Raw genomic sequence first — 15,359 nt, forward strand, 5'->3', positions numbered from 1 at the left:
TCCAAGCTCCTTTGGCTGGCAGTCTGGGTGTCTACTCCCCAGGCTCAGATGTGGCTTCCGTCTGAGCTGAGCACAAAGAGTATCAGTTTGCTAGAATGCCTATAGGTAGAAAGTTTTGAATTGGGATGAAATATCTCAGAGGAGACAGCAGAGCATAAGCCAAAGAGTTCTATATGTGGAGTCAGAGGGTTTGCCTAGTGCTCACTCTTCTTCTAAGAAAAGACATAAACGAACCTGGCCACCTCGCATCTCTGCACCTGATTTCTCGTGGGTACGAGGATAGATCAGGGTTCTCATCTTGTTTGTGTCATGGGCCCTATTAGTCATTTGATAAAGGCCATGGATTCAGAATCCTACTGGTTGACACATAGGATTACAGAGGAAAGTAATTAGACCAAAATGCAATGTTCAAAGTTTTGAGAGAGAGAGAGAGAGAGAGAGAGAGAGAGAGAGAGAGAAAGAAATAAGTTCCCATAGCTTGGAATAAGGACTTTTAAATGTCTCCTAGCTCTGAATCCCATAGCCTTATTTGGATTACTGGGTGTAATGGGAGTACCAGCCCCACAGGGTGGTGAGCTACTCGATGGAAATCGATGGATACTCATTCATGTCAACAATCGTCCTGTAACCTGCAGGGAACAGCTGTGGGGATGGGGAAGGATTAGCTCTTGCTATTCATTGTTAAGACTGTGTTTTTCTAATCAAGGGCATAGCAGCATTTTTTCCCCCATAAATGATTGAGTACAATTGGTTTCCTTTGTGTTAAAGATAAAAGGAGTCAGTAAGGGGAGACCCCGACCTTTGCAAAGAACATGGTGGCAGCCACCCAGTCCCTCCTCTGTCATTACCCCAGTCGGTCTGACCACTTCTTTCCTTTCACACTTACCTTAGTACCTTTTTGCGCTGCAGTCTTCCTCACTCCCTCTCTTGTTCTTTACCCCCTTATTTTCATGTAGGAGGTGGAGGAATTCAGTTTTATTACCCAGTTAGCAGGTCTGACTGACCACCTACCTGTGGCCATGCGCCTGATGGTCAACACTGGAGAGGAAGAAGTATAGATGCGCCAGCCCCACGGCCAGTCAGGACCCAGGCCAACCTAAGAAGACCTTGTCTATGTTCTTCAGATTCAAAGGACTTTTTTCCAGTGCCACGTGAGCCAGATGAAAAACACCTGGCCTCCAGTTGCCTCTCCCAACACCTCCAAAGGTGGACCGGGTCCCTTCCCCGTTGCTCCCTGGAGCTGGGGAGAGGGGACAAGGATGGTAGGCGGTGAGGGACCCAAAGGGATCCACGAGGCCCGAGACCACTGTCTGGAGCTCCTCGGGCAGTGGGCTCAGCCTGAATTTCTACATGTTCACTGTGGACCAAGGAATGCCAGTGGCCAGGCGGGTAGGGAGGGGAGGGAGAGCCGAGCCCTAATTCCTTTTAATCAGTGCCATTCTTACAAAACATGGTTTTCTATGAATTATACAGCACAACTTAGTTTGTAATCTGTGGGGTAGTGCTATTCATGGGTTTTGCATCATTTCTTTGTATAGCTCTTATAAAGCTGAAGGCTTGGTTTTGGATTTCCTTTTTTTAGCCTGCCAATGTTGTCCTAGCATGCCTGTGCCCCAGCATGCGCTCTAACTGCATGCTACACACTCGAGATGAACAGCCATTATGATAGCCATAGGGTAAAAATAGAAAACAAAAACAAAAACAAAAAAACAACAAAAAAAGAATTCGAGATGCAATCGGGAAATAATCCAAGAAGCCCGTGTGGAGTGCTGGGCAGTCATTTTTCTTTTCCCACCAGCACAGTGGGCTTTTCCAAACCAACAACAATGCTCTGTCTCCAGTGACAGGGAAAATGCTGTGTTCCTTTCCAAAGGTCTATATTTGAGGGGAATTGTGCTTTAGGAAGAAAAATGTCCAGATTGAGGTTCCCAGGAAGGGGGGGCCCCTGGCAGTGGGTCAGTGTGGGTCCCCATCTGGCTCTGAGCTAGACTCCCAGTGCTCCCGAGAGAGGCTCAGCGGGGCTGAAATCAGAAAAAGGATGTTTCCGGGAGAGGGACACGAGGAAAAGGGAAAACTCCAAAAACAGAACACAGGGTTATATGGAGTGGGGGAAACATCACCCCAAGTGGGAAGGAGCCACTGGCATTTTTAAACTACTGATTGGGAGCGTTCTTTCCTGTCTCTGCACCCCCAGTTCTGTTTCTATTGCATGACCTTTCTTAGCCTCAACCCTGAGTGACTTTGACCAGATGACAAAGTTAGAACTTCAGGGTTCTTCTTTACTGTGTGGTATCATTGGGGAAGAATTGGGGAAGAAAAAAAAAAATCCCTTTGTGCCTCAGTTTACCCACTGGTCCAGTGGACGACTGGTCCCTACCTCACTGGCCCAGCTGAGCCCCAAGGGAGTTGGCTGTATCGTCGCTGACAGATGTCTGCCTTTATGGTCAGCTTCTGTGACGGCGTCTCGAGGATTTAGTCTGTCTTGGCCCATTTCTATCTCCTCATCCCGTAGCCACCCCAGATCTCTTGGGATCTCATTCCCAGTTGCTCAGCACATCTACCTTTTCTTTTTGGCCCACTGCCGAGGGCCCCTGGACACCAAGCCATAGCAGGGAGAGGGGAGGGAGGCACAACTAAGGATCCTTTGAGGGCTGGGCCTTCACATTCCCACTGGGCTCTCCCAAGCAGAGAGTTCCTAGTCAACCAAACATGAAAGCTGAGAAGGGGATGTCAAGAAACAAAAGAAAATGGCCAAACCCAGCTCCCCCATTTGGTGAGATCTAGCCTAATGCCTCCCGCCACTAGATCTCTGCACAGTCCACACAAATGGAGAGAAATGGCATCTTGAGTTCTCAGACCAACGGCCCCCGTGGCCCCCTCCTGTACCACCTGCTTGTTCTCAACTGTGCTTTCTTTGGGTCCCCTTTAGCTAGTCCTGGGCAGCTCCGATCCCAGGTGTCACTGCTGCAGGGGACAAGTTAAAGTCATTCCACTCTCACCACCCTGGGATCCAGTTTGATCCTGGATTAAAAACCACCTCTTCAGGAGCCTGATGCCCAGCCGGACCTGCTCCGACACGTTCTGCCGATTCCCCGTAGGAACATCCTGTCTTAAGCACCTTCAGCTTTAATTCTCTTTGTAGCCTCTTTAAATAGAAGCAATCAGGCATCTTCCTCCTCCTCTAACCCTTGGAATTTTTTTAACTTTAAACTACTTCTTCGATTTTGACCTTGGTTTTTTGGTGAGCTCTAGTTTTAAACAGAATGTTATTATTGATTGCTCACACAACCATAGACACCCTGAGCTCTTACTCACATCTGTCTTATAGCCCAGCATAGCCCACAGTAAGAACAGGGTGACGTCAGCCCCAGAACCCCACGGTACAAATTCTCCTTGACTTAATGCATTGACCCTGTGCCTTCTGATGCCTTCATCTACAGGACAGGCTGAGTGAAGTTGATGGGCAAGGGTGAGGGTGGGGACAAATGACTCCCTCCTCCCAATCCAGCCAGTCATCAGCCCTCAGCCAAATGCAGCCAGGAGGCAAGACTGGCTATGGACAGGTGACCAGGGTGTGACCCATCCAGAGGCCTTAAGCCCTTCACAGCCATGAGACACTGCAACTGTTTGGGGGAGCAAATCTCCCTCCCAAGTCAGGTAAGCCCAGGGCAGCTCTAGGAATGATTCTGCTATAGGACTAGCCCCAAGGTTTGGCCCAAGTCTGACATCTAATTGTCCCAGGCAGGTCAACAGCAGCTGTGGAACAGAAGAGCCCAGGGCAGCCAAGCCACCGTCCGACGGGCAGCAGTGCTGCCTGAGACTACTCCATCAAGAAAGGCTATTTTTCTGAAAGTAACAAGTTTTAAGTTGTGAAACAAAGGATGAGCTGGGTGTCTAATCAAATCATTCCACTTGCTTAGTGAATCCTCCCTATTCCTGATCCCATCTCCATGGGTCACCAAGGGAGTGATCACCACCACAGGAAGCAAGGGTTCCTAGCTAGGCTAGGAAGAGAGCTGGATCTGCTCCAAGGGAGCATTGCCAGTATTCTGCCATCTTTACAGGGTGTTCATCCAGAAATCATGGTTGAAGGACCTCTACTTTCGCAAGGCTACAGTGCTCGGAGGCCCTCCTACTTAACCGTTCACTCACTGTCCAAACAAGACTGACATCCCTTTGGAATCATCTTCTCTTTAGAAAGGTTTTCACAGAGCTAGAGAATCCCAATCTCTTGAGAGAAGCCTTTAGACTCTGGGATTTTTTAATATTCACTTATTCTGGTTTGTCAGTGCGCATGAATCGTGATCGTATGATTGAACACACGCATAAGGTTATGATTGTTCTGGCTGTGAAGAGCCATGGCCGTGCCGGGCAGGTGTCCCACACATGGAGCCTTGCAGAGTGCCCCAAGTCTAGGACCAGTGAGGAGAGTGGCACTTTTCCCTGGCTGCATCCAGCAGGGGAGCCAGGGAAGACTGAGGGTCAGTCTTTGTAAGTCAGGAAAGGTGCCTCTCTCCAAGATGGAGACAGAACATGCACTGGCTTGCCTGGCTCTGCCAAGCAGAGCCGTCTGCTGGGAACTGTCCTCATGGCCTTGGAAGTGATGGCTGGGTCACACACTCCCCTCCTCCCCAACTACATGGCCTTAGGCAAGCCTCTCAATGTCCCTGGACCTCCATTTTGTCTTCTGTGAAATGGGGACAAAATCTGGCAAATTTGTGGCTGGATGGAGCAATTTGTTTCCTCTTTCCCCTGGGCACCTGGCCCTGCTTTTGTCCTTTTTGATAGGGATGCTCATTAGGTAGTGCTCAGAGATCACAACTTTCCACTCCTAAATACTGGGCAATCAGCCCCGAGCATTTGCTTGGTCATCCTAATTTTATGAAGCCTGTGTTCAAAGGGGCTTGTCTATAAACTAAATTTTTATAATTAAAAAAAAAATTTCCCTGTGATTCAAATTCAATCAAATCAAATAATGTCCAAGCTGGGAGTAGCTCGTGGTCTCATTCTCAGTTCAGAAATGATCGTCTGCTTCTGCTTCTGCTCCTGGGCTGGGGAAAGGGAAGGTGTCTCTGACCAGCCCCAAGAGAAGCCATGCATTGGGACCCAGTTCAGTCAGATGGCTTATGAAGGAAGCGTTTTCATGTGTCCAAAACCATCTTGAGTTTTAAGTATGAATATTAATCTTGATGCTTTTTAAATATTGTATTACTGCTAAGGTTTAGAAAATACTGTTTTAAAAAAACTTTTTTAATTTCAATAATTTTTCTGTATTGTATCCTTCTGGGACCTGATGGGGTTTTATACGGTAAGCACACCTAACGTTTTGGTAAAACTATATCTGATATATATCCAACTGTTTCTTCCCTGTAAGAAAACAAGTCTTACACTTAATAAAATATTTTGAAGGGTTTTTTTTTCCTTTATTGGTGCTGAAAGGAATGAATAGTTGATGTGAAGGAGAAAATAAAACATTAAAACTCAAAGCTTCCCATTTATTTGAGTGATTTATTGGGGGGATTTATTTTGCTCTGATCCCAGAGTACAAGCCACTTTTTAAGAGCTTTAAAAACCAAAGAAGATCCATCCTTCTGAGAGAACCCACAGTGATAGTTAACAAATTTCTATTATATCCCTCATGTACCTCCCAAAGATGCAATTTGTGATTATAAAAAGAAGACCCACTGTAAGACCCCAATTCCAGCCCCAGTTCTGCCATTAATTCATGCCCTAAGCAAGTAATTTATCCCAACTTGCTTCTAAAATGGAATTACACTGCTTGTTCTACCTACTTCATGGAGCTGTTATTGGCAAAATGTTTCAATTTTGCAAAACATTTGTCATTTCTTCTTTATAGGCACTTCCTCCCAAAAACCCTTCCTCTATGCCTTGGTTACTGTTTCATTGTTAGCTGTGGTTGGAAAAAATTCCTAAGCTGGTGGCAAACCCCACAGTAACGAACCTTTCTGTTGTTACTTGGGCCAAACGACTTCAAGCACAGTCACAGAATCCAGTGAAGACCCAAACTCGAGACCTTTCCAGTTCCATTAGAATCTCCCCATGCTGGGTGACTGGCAGAGTCAATCCCCCAAGGACCACTCCACTCTTTTGAGTTGTCAGAGGAGGACTTGAATGGAGAGTTATCCTAAATATAAACTACTATTAGTCAAGGGAACCTTACTTTCCCTTAAAAAGCAGCTGATTAAGGAAAGGACAGAATGTTCCCCAGATAACCTCCAATGCTGTCCTCCTCTCCTGTCACTGCAAATGCGGTGGATGATCTGAAGGCCTGGAATTTCAACACCATCTCCACTGCCTGTATTACTGGCTCCCCACATCTCCAGGCCATCAGTTTTTGGAGCACAGGTGATTTTGATTTTCTTGTTTTTGTGGCTTTCACTATGGTTTAGATGAGTGACTGAGAAATTAAAAAGGTAAAAGATGCTGACATAGTGAGAAAACATTTTCCAACACTGGAATGCAGAACAGGGTGTTGGATCTTGATTTCAATGCCCCATCTCTTCACCTCCACCTCAAATGTCATTCCTACAACCTCCTGGAGCAGTTCATCATCTATCCAATGCAACACTCCTCCTCCAGACATCAACTTTCAACAGTTTTAATCTCCCTTGACCTACGGCCCTTACAGAATACAAAGCAAAACTAAGCCTCTAAGCTGCTGAACCACCCCAACTTTTCAGAGAAAAATGATCAATTCCAATCAATTGAATCAAAGTCCAATTCAAAAGGGATGAGATGACCATCCTCCATGTCCTATTCTGTAGGACTTCATTCCAATCCCTTGTACGGAGTCAGGCACCTCCCTGCAAACCCTCCTGGGCCCTACTTTTTTGCCCTTAATGTGGATAACTCTCTCTTCTTTTGTGATACAACTTCCCTAAATGCAAAGCTGGGAAGTTCTCTCAAGTAATTTATGATCCAGACATGCAGCCCACAATGCTTCCAAATGTGGCCTGAACCAAATTAAAATGTAATGAAGAAATACTTAACAAAATAAATAAAAATACAAAACAGTATCAATAGGATTTTCTAAATTAGCATGAGGATCTTAGGGATCCTTAAGGAGTTTACTGCCCTTTCCCTTCATTTCTATTTGATATAAACTAAAAGCACCTGATACTAGATTGCCTATTTTCAGTGTTACTAGAAACCTGCTCCAGGTCATGATTACCTCCCAAAGGCATTTCCTTCATTATCTTAAATAAGGAGAAATTCCCAGGTCATCTCCATCTATAACCAAAACTTCCCCCTCCCCAAACTGGCCATGGACAACAAGAAGCAATAGCCACACCATCTGAAAGAGTCATAAGATTCATCATCTCAAACAAGAAGAAACTATGGCAAATGTGGTTTCTATTTCTCTTCCCTTTGCCGAATTCTATCTATGGAGCCTCTGACTATACCCTCATGGAATCCCCAAGCTGAGCTAAGAAGTCCCGGCACCTTCATGCCATATTAACACTAAAAATGAAGTCTGAATTGGAGAAAGCCCATGCTACTATTACCCCGACAGAAGTACCTTCTTATGAGGTCAGGCTTTCCTTCCAAAGCTCCTTCTCGAGCCAGCTGTGACAATCTTAGGCCACATGGTCACTTGATGGAGCCTCTCACTTTGGGAGATGGATTACGAAGTCTTTGCAAGAGACAAAGCAGGAAAGAGAGGCCTGGCCTTGGGCTCTGAAGGCAGAGACATGTACAAGCTATGAGACCCTTCTAACTTTCCTGGACCTCAGTTTCTCTGTACAGCAATTGAGGCCAGATTTCAGGAACTCCAGGGTCTCTTCTAGCTCTAATCTATGACTATGATATCCTTTCACAACTGTCAATCATGGCTACGGGACAAGGAAAGAGCATACCAAAAGCCTGGGGAAAAGTGGACTCTCCAAGGAGGTTGCTAAGGAATGGCCAATGGGGGCAGTCTGGGGAACAGAGAGTGGCTCCAGAAGAAGGAGTTCTCACTTCCCATGCATGTCTGCCAACACAAGTGGAAGGTCTGAAGCAAGTCATTCTCTGGGATCTTGTTTCCTCACCTGAAAAGTGGGAGGAGGAGAGTGGGGAGTAGGGAGGAACTCTTGAAGTCCCTCCCAGTGGCAAGGTCTATGCTGATTTGTTAGAAGAATCGTGTTAACTGACTAGCCAGGGAGGCGAGAGCAAAGCTCAGCCTGGGCTTTACAAGGAAGTCGCCCAGCCTGTCAGTTGAAAGGCAGCCATCATCTGCTCATCAGACACATGTGCCCTTTGCTTTTGGCACACCACATACCTTCTGTGACAGTCAAAGTTTCATCTCAAATTGAAATTGAACCCTCTCAAATCAGCATGGATTGGCTGAATTTTTATAAGATTTCAAAAGAACAAAAAAGGTTCCAGTTATGTTCTCTTCCCACAAGGAAATACTAAAAGTAATTTTCATATTCCTTTTAAAACTGCATCTGTGGGGCAGCATGGTGGCACAGTGGATAGAGCACCAGCCCTGAAGTCAGAAGGACCTGAGTTCAAATTTGACATCAAACACATTTCCTAGTTGTGTGACCCTGGGCAAGTTACTTAACCCCAATTGCCTCAGCAAAAACAAAACAAAAAAAACTTCACCTGTGAAAGGATGTTTCTCCCTCCTTTAATTCTGGTAGCAATTCGGCCATGTAATAATATAATGTTACATGTAATAAATAAATTAGTAAAAATAAAGATAAAATTTTTCCATTCAAGTTCATAGATCCTTTAAAAATGCCCATGGATCTGTTGGAAACTACTCATTAAGAAATGCTAGTGGCATGGTCAAGCATTACATTGATTTGCTAAGCAATATACACATCTACAACAGGGATTCTTAAGCTAGGGTCTATAAACTTGCTTCTAAATACTTTTTTAGAATTGTATTGACTATTTTTGGCTTTCTTTATAATCTTTTATATTTTATTTTATGAATTTAAAGACATTATTCTAAAAATGAGTCTTTTCACAGACTCCATGACCCAAAAGAAAAGGGGAAGAGCCCTCGGCCTGGTGCCCATCTCACCCTCCCACCTCCCCCTGCCTCCCACGTACATCTTCTGATATCCAAAGACAACAGTCTCCTGGATGCCCCTCACATTGGACATGCTGTCTCTTGGCTCTGGACATTTTCCCTGACTGTTCCTCAGGCCATCCTCAAATCTATTTTCTGGCTTCCTTTAAGGCCAAATTAAAATCCCACTTTCTACAGGAAACCTTTACCTGTACCAAACCTGTACTAAACCTTTACCAACTCTCCTTATTTCTAGTGCTCTCTCCTCTATTGATTATTCTGAACTTATCCTATCTGAATCTTATTTGTACAGAGTTATTGATGTGCTGTCTCTTCCTCCAGACTGTGAGCTTCATGAGAGCAGGGACTATCTTTGATCCTTTTTTATAGTCTCATTCATGGTCCCCAAGAAAACAATAAATGTTTACTGAATGCCTGATCTAGAACACCAAAGCTAGAAAAGATCACAGAATCAAAAATGTTTCAAAAGACGACACAGGACATCAGAGAAATATTATCTAAGTCTAAGCCCTACCCTAATCCCTGTCCCTGTTTTTAATAGACACTGAGGAGGAAAGTGACAGGTCAAAGGTCAAAGAGCCAGCTTGTACTGGAAAGTGTCCCTGCTGTATTGTGCCTTCCTCAGTCTTAAATAGAGTTTTCTTTGGCAGGTTTCTACTGAATTTTATTTTCCTTTACCACAGAAAAGGGAGGCAGAGTTTCACGTGCTTTTTCCCAGAGTTACAAGGTTTTGAAGATTCAGCCGTGAGCCTTCATTCAGAGACACTCTTGTTTCCTGGTGCTAGTCTCTCCATCCTGTGGCAACTTCTCCTTATTAATCAGGACACCCCAAGAAAAAGAAACTTTGGTTTTTAACTCTCCCTTCCCAAGAAAGCCCACTGACCACATCACAACAGCTCTTATGCTACTTTATTTCTTTAAAACTGCAGTAATTTTAGCTTACAAGCCTGAAATCCATGGAAATATCACCCACCTTTGGGTTAAACTCAAGGGAATAGGTGACAGACTGGGGACTGTCTTGAGTTTTTGCTTCCAAAGTAGAATTAAGGAAATAAACAGCCTGTTTACAATGAGGATTCCAGGAACACTCGCCCTGTGAAAGAAAAAAGAGAGACTTTAGAAGTCCTGAAACTTTTCAGTGATCAAGGCCCTTCTCCCAAATCTAACAAGCAAAGTCAGGAGGAAAGGGAGTTGATCCTGAAAGCTGATTTTGTTTTCAACTTAAGATGAGAATTTTACATTAATTCCTATTACATTTAATACAGATTCATTATTATCTCTCCTGACTGACCCCTTGTAAATTCTATCATTATATTTAGCTAAAGCTCTCTGCTCTCTCCCCTCACCAATGACTCCTGCCTATTGCTGCCAAACCCAATCAGACGGGGTCATCCCTGCTCTAGACTTTGTGGGTTAAATCAAGGTTACTCTGCCGAGTATTTTCAAGGTCTCCAATTTGGCTCCCCACTACGCTCCAATGTACTCTCTCAATCTTCCCCCACAACCTTCCGTGGCCTGCTGCTGGCGGTTTCCTGGGTAGAACATTTTCTCTCCTTCCTCAGGGCCTTTGCCAATGTTGCCCAGAAGGTCTGGAAGATGTTGCTCCTTCCATGTCTAACTGCTAGCACTTCTCCCTCTTAAGTTGCTATTACTTAACACATATTTGTGTATGTGTGTGTATCAGTGTAAGCTCTCTGAGGAAAAGGCTACTTGCTTTTTGTGCCTGACATCCCCAGCCTCTCAACAAGAACCTGTGACAGAAGGGTCAGTGCTCCCAGCCCTGGTGCCCAAGAGTTCAGCCAGTGTGAGGAATGAGGAAGCTTCCTCACTGGTTTTCCAAAGGGCTCTCTCAGTCACTGCAGATAAACCAAGGGTCTGAGAAAAGAAGTGAATGCCAGATAGCGTCAGCTGTACTGCCCCAGGGGAGTTCAGGGAACTTGTACTGCTGCCTGATTCCAAGCCCAGAATTCCAATGGCAGAGAGGTGCAGGTGAGCAGGAGTTACTCTGCTCTGACCAACTCTGACCAGGTCCTTCTGAGCTGGAAGGGACATCTCCTGCCCAAGGTTACAGAAGCTCTACCATCCATGTCAGGGCAGCATGCCCACAAAGGCATGGTCCCCTAAAGTATGAAAGTACCAGTATTCCCCTGGCAAGGCTGGATGTCTGCATACATGAAAGACCAGGACTTCAGAAGAACAGCGGGAGGCACTGGAGAGAGCACTGGACTCAGCATCAGGAAGGCCTGAGCTCAAATTCGTCCTTAGGCACTTAATAGCTGTGCAACTCTGAGCAACTCAAACTCTGTCTACCTCTGTATCTTTGACTGTATAATGGAAATGATGATAGCATGTACTCTATTTCCCAGGGTGGTTTTAAAAATCAGATGAGATAATATTTTGCAAACTTTAAAGTAGTATGTAATTGCTAGCTATTATCATTCTTATTAATAATCATCATCATCAAACTGCAGGTGGTCCAAAGAACCACAGAAAGTCTTCTGATGGGGCTGTGTAGGCTCTGTAGGCATAATTAGCCAAGAAGGACTTGGGCAGAGACCAAGCATGCATGAGCCTAGACCCAGGGATGTAGAGGGCAGGAAGCAGGCAGCCCTGCGGCTGTGTGCCACAAGGCATCAGAAGAAAACATCACAGGACCAGGGGAGGCCTTAAGTGCACTGGGCAGACATTCCATCAAGGAGCCACCCAGGATGAAAGCCATGCCCAGGCTGGGACCTGTACCTACATCTAATAGCCATGGAGCCCTCAGCTTGAGGACTGGAAAGACACGAGTACAAATCCTGCCTCAGACACTCACTAGTGGTGTGAGCCTGGACAAATAATTTCGCCAGCATTTCCATCCCAAGGTTATTGTGATGATCAAATGAGTTCATATTTGTAAAGTTTCTTGAAAATTTAAGCTGCTATATTAATTCTATTGTTATTATCATTATTAAACTCACAGGCTCATCTAAATCACATGAATTAGCCCTCTAAGGTATGTCCTGTGCCAGCTCGACTGGCCAGTTATCCAGGTTCCATGCTCCTAAGCTGGTAATGTGGCCTTTTGTTCCAGGTGTGTCACAGACTGGGAGTGACAGCAGACACACAAGCAGAAACAGCCAAATTAGCTGATGAAGTTACAGGCATGGCCGCCAGGGAAAACAGCCACCAGCTACTCAAGTGTTTACAGTCTGTAAACCAATTACTATTAACTAAGTATCCATTCCGTGCCAGGCATCAGAGGTGCAAAGAGAAGAAAACAACAAGGACCTCAACCGGTATATTTTAAACATTTACCAACTAAGACAAAGTAGACTTGGGAATGGGAGAACCAGGATAATCAAATCAGGAAAGGTTTCATGTAGAAAGCGGCACTGAGGAGAGTTTTGGAAGAAATAAGGCAGTCCAAGGCCAGGTCTTAATTAAGCAAAAGCAGCAAATGTGTCCCAGGAACGGGACTCAGATGGGCATGTGTACAGCATCTGCTGCATCCTCTGCTATGGATGCGATGGCTTTACAGAAGTGAATCTAGGCAGGCACTGCCCCAGCCACACTCTACAACCCTGCAGAGATACCTGGGCCTCTGGCATCTGAATGAGTCCGGTGCTGAGCGAGCTCTCGGTAGTCAGGTGGTACTCCATCCACAGGACCACTCCATGGCTCTTTCCAGGCCTGGAAGAAAAAGCCGTGATGAATGGCATAAGTTGCTGTCTAAGAAGATCCTCCACAAACCAAAACAGCAGCTCCCCTCACTTCTCAAAATATGTTAGTCCTGGACCTGCCTGAGAAAGGAGTTTTCTTCAGAGAGCTCCAGCTCTGATGGCAAAGCAGCTCAGACCAGGAAGGGGAGAGCAGGCTTAGCCACAGTGCACCTTGGATGCCGTGCCCACTCAGAGGTTAATATTCCCACAACCTGAAAGGCAGAGCTGGGAGGGTTCTCCTAGTAAAATCATCTCCCAAAAGAAGAATTAGGAGGGCACCCAACAGGCCTTAAAGGCCCTTTTCTTTTCCCCCTTACAACTTCTAGTTCTGCTGAGAAAATGGGACATCCTGAAGCAGGAACTACGACAGAGACAAATGGAACAAAGGTCATTTCATCCACTGAGACAATGGCAATAATGCTCTGACTGCAGTATTCCTAGAAGCCATTTTGCTTAGCCTCTGTTTCACCTTGCTCTGAAAAGAATTGCTGTTCCTCTACTGGCCTCTCAGCCCTTTGAAAGCAACATTTGTGCCGAACACACAGCAGGAGCTCCATCAGTGTGTGCAGACCTGAATGGGCACTGCTTGGGGGGGCGTATTCTGGGCAAGGAGTGCTTAGTACCTGTTCCCACAAAAGTACATTCTTCACAACAGAAAAAAGGGCAGGGTGAACTTCATTATCCTTAGGAAATATCTACTTTTCTAAACTCTCAATGACTTATCCAGGGAAAAGGCAGAGGTGTGTTTGGACACCACTGTAGGTACATCCTAGGGAGCTTCTGCTTTGCAAACTTTAAAAAGCTGTTCAAATTCTAGTTATTGTTATTATTGGAGAGGATTCTTATTCAGGTACAATGTTGCATGAGGTGACTTGCAAAGTCCCTTCTAACTCAGATGCTGTGATTTTGTAATATAACTGCATTTCTTTAAAAACATTTATTAAGGACTTCTGACCTGGTCCCACATCAACAAATATCTTATGGCTATCTCCTGAGTATTTCGTTATCATTTCAAACTCAACCAAGTCAAAAAACCTGTCCTTCCTCCAAACTTCCTTATTTTTATTGAAGGTAACACGATCATTCTAATTACCCAGGTCATACTCTAAGAATTATTTGTGACTTTTTTTCAGGTTCCTTCAATTTCCATAGCCAATTGGTGATCAAGTCTGGTCAATTCTACCTCATCCCAAGAAGTGTCTCTCCTCAGCCTTTGCCTCTCTCCCACCATGTCACTAACATCATTGTTCATCAATTCTCAAATAGACTACTGTAATAGCCTCCATTGGTCTCCTTTTTAAAGTATTCTTTACAAACAGACAAAACATATTCATATTAAAGACAGGATGAGTAAAGATAGCATACTATCAATCTCCCAAAAGAACATAATAAATGGGGGGAAAAAAAAACAAAAAAAAAAACAACTTGAAAGCAAGAAGTAATGCAAGAAACTGCCCAGAACTTCTAAACACAGAAAACAAAATACTAATAAAAAAAAAAATCCATAGATCACCTCCAGGGGGAAAAAAAAGGCTGTAAACTCCAAGGCACAAAATGGTTAAATGTAGCAGTTTCATTAAGAAACAACAAAATCTGCAAACAACCAAGAGAAAGATCTTCAAACACAATGTATTTGTATCTGTATTCAGGAAATCTGAATAACACAGGACGATTCAGCAGTTCCAAAGAGCAATGGAGCTAGCTCAAGGTCAAAAGTGACCAACCCTGCAAGTTGGAAGCTAACCATAAATGAAAAGACAGGGGTACAATAACAGAAAGCCATTTAACTGGCAGAGTTGTGACATGGTACAGCCATCTGGGAAGTCAATTTCCCTCCACCTTCATGTTTCCTAAAAATTAAGACTAAACAAAAGCTGTACCAAAAATATTCTGCCTTAGGTCCCCTCATGGAAGGAGTCCTCCTGTGGCGGTCCTGCCTCCTCCGCCACAACCACGTCCCCATCTCTATTCCTACTTCGGCTTCTTCCTGCTACTGCTTCACATTTCTCCCTTGGTTCACCACCCATAAATAAAGTATCTAGAGGTAGCTCTCTGCAAAGATGAAGTATCAAAAACTATTTCCTCAAATACTCAGTGTTTTCAATTGTACAGGCTCTCTGTTCTTCAGAGGCATTTTCACAACTTTAATAAGTGTATTCATACTAACAATGCAAATGAAGTTACTAAAATGCCCATACCCTCTGAACAAAGATTCTCTTACTGGACTTCTACTACAAGGAAGTCACTGATTGGCCAAGAAGAAAGTCCCCAAATACTCTAAAACATTTATAGCAGTACTTATATGGAAGTAAGAGTGAGAGCTGTTTAACTGTGAACTGCTCCTCCAGGGCCCTTCCAATACCTCAGAACCTGGCCAGCAGGGCCCTCTGCCAACAGTTCAACAAACCATCCCTAGCAAGGAAAAGTCAGCCTTCTAATTCTTCTTTGTGAAGGCCACAATGATGGCCTGCTAACCACAACAGCAGCACTGTGCTGTATCTCTGCAGAGTGAAGGAAATGGTTAAACTGAAAAGCATAACCCCATAAAAATAAAATGTCTCTGCAGCTATAAGAAAATGGAATTTTCCACGTTACTGGAAAGGAGAGTTCCT

At 44.5% G+C, this 15,359-nt stretch overlaps 2 protein-coding genes across 5 annotated transcripts in view; one reads left to right on the plus strand and one right to left on the minus strand.

The window, feature by feature from the left end:
• Positions 1-5,858, plus strand: part of SMPD3 (sphingomyelin phosphodiesterase 3) — a 255,911-nt gene extending 250,053 nt beyond the window's left edge. For both annotated transcript variants that reach the window (XM_003758442.3, XM_031950214.1), the window contains exon 10: positions 957-5,858. In XM_003758442.3, the coding sequence (XP_003758490.1) occupies positions 957-1,058 (102 nt within the window). In that variant the 3' untranslated portion in view covers positions 1,059-5,858. The remainder of the gene's footprint in view (positions 1-956) is intronic.
• A 4,079-nt stretch (positions 5,859-9,937) lies between these two features.
• Positions 9,938-15,359, minus strand: part of PRMT7 (protein arginine methyltransferase 7) — a 67,461-nt gene continuing 62,039 nt past the window's right edge. For all 3 annotated transcript variants that reach the window (XM_023495069.2, XM_031950215.1, XM_003758441.4), the window contains exons 17-18: positions 12,622-12,718; positions 9,938-10,139 (exon numbers count right to left, since the gene is read on the minus strand). In XM_023495069.2, the coding sequence (XP_023350837.1) occupies positions 9,981-10,139; positions 12,622-12,718 (256 nt within the window). In that variant the 3' untranslated portion in view covers positions 9,938-9,980. The remainder of the gene's footprint in view (positions 10,140-12,621; positions 12,719-15,359) is intronic.

Source organism: Sarcophilus harrisii, chromosome 2 (genome assembly GCF_902635505.1).
Source record: "Sarcophilus harrisii chromosome 2, mSarHar1.11, whole genome shotgun sequence".
Lineage (NCBI taxonomy): Eukaryota > Metazoa > Chordata > Mammalia > Dasyuromorphia > Dasyuridae > Sarcophilus > Sarcophilus harrisii.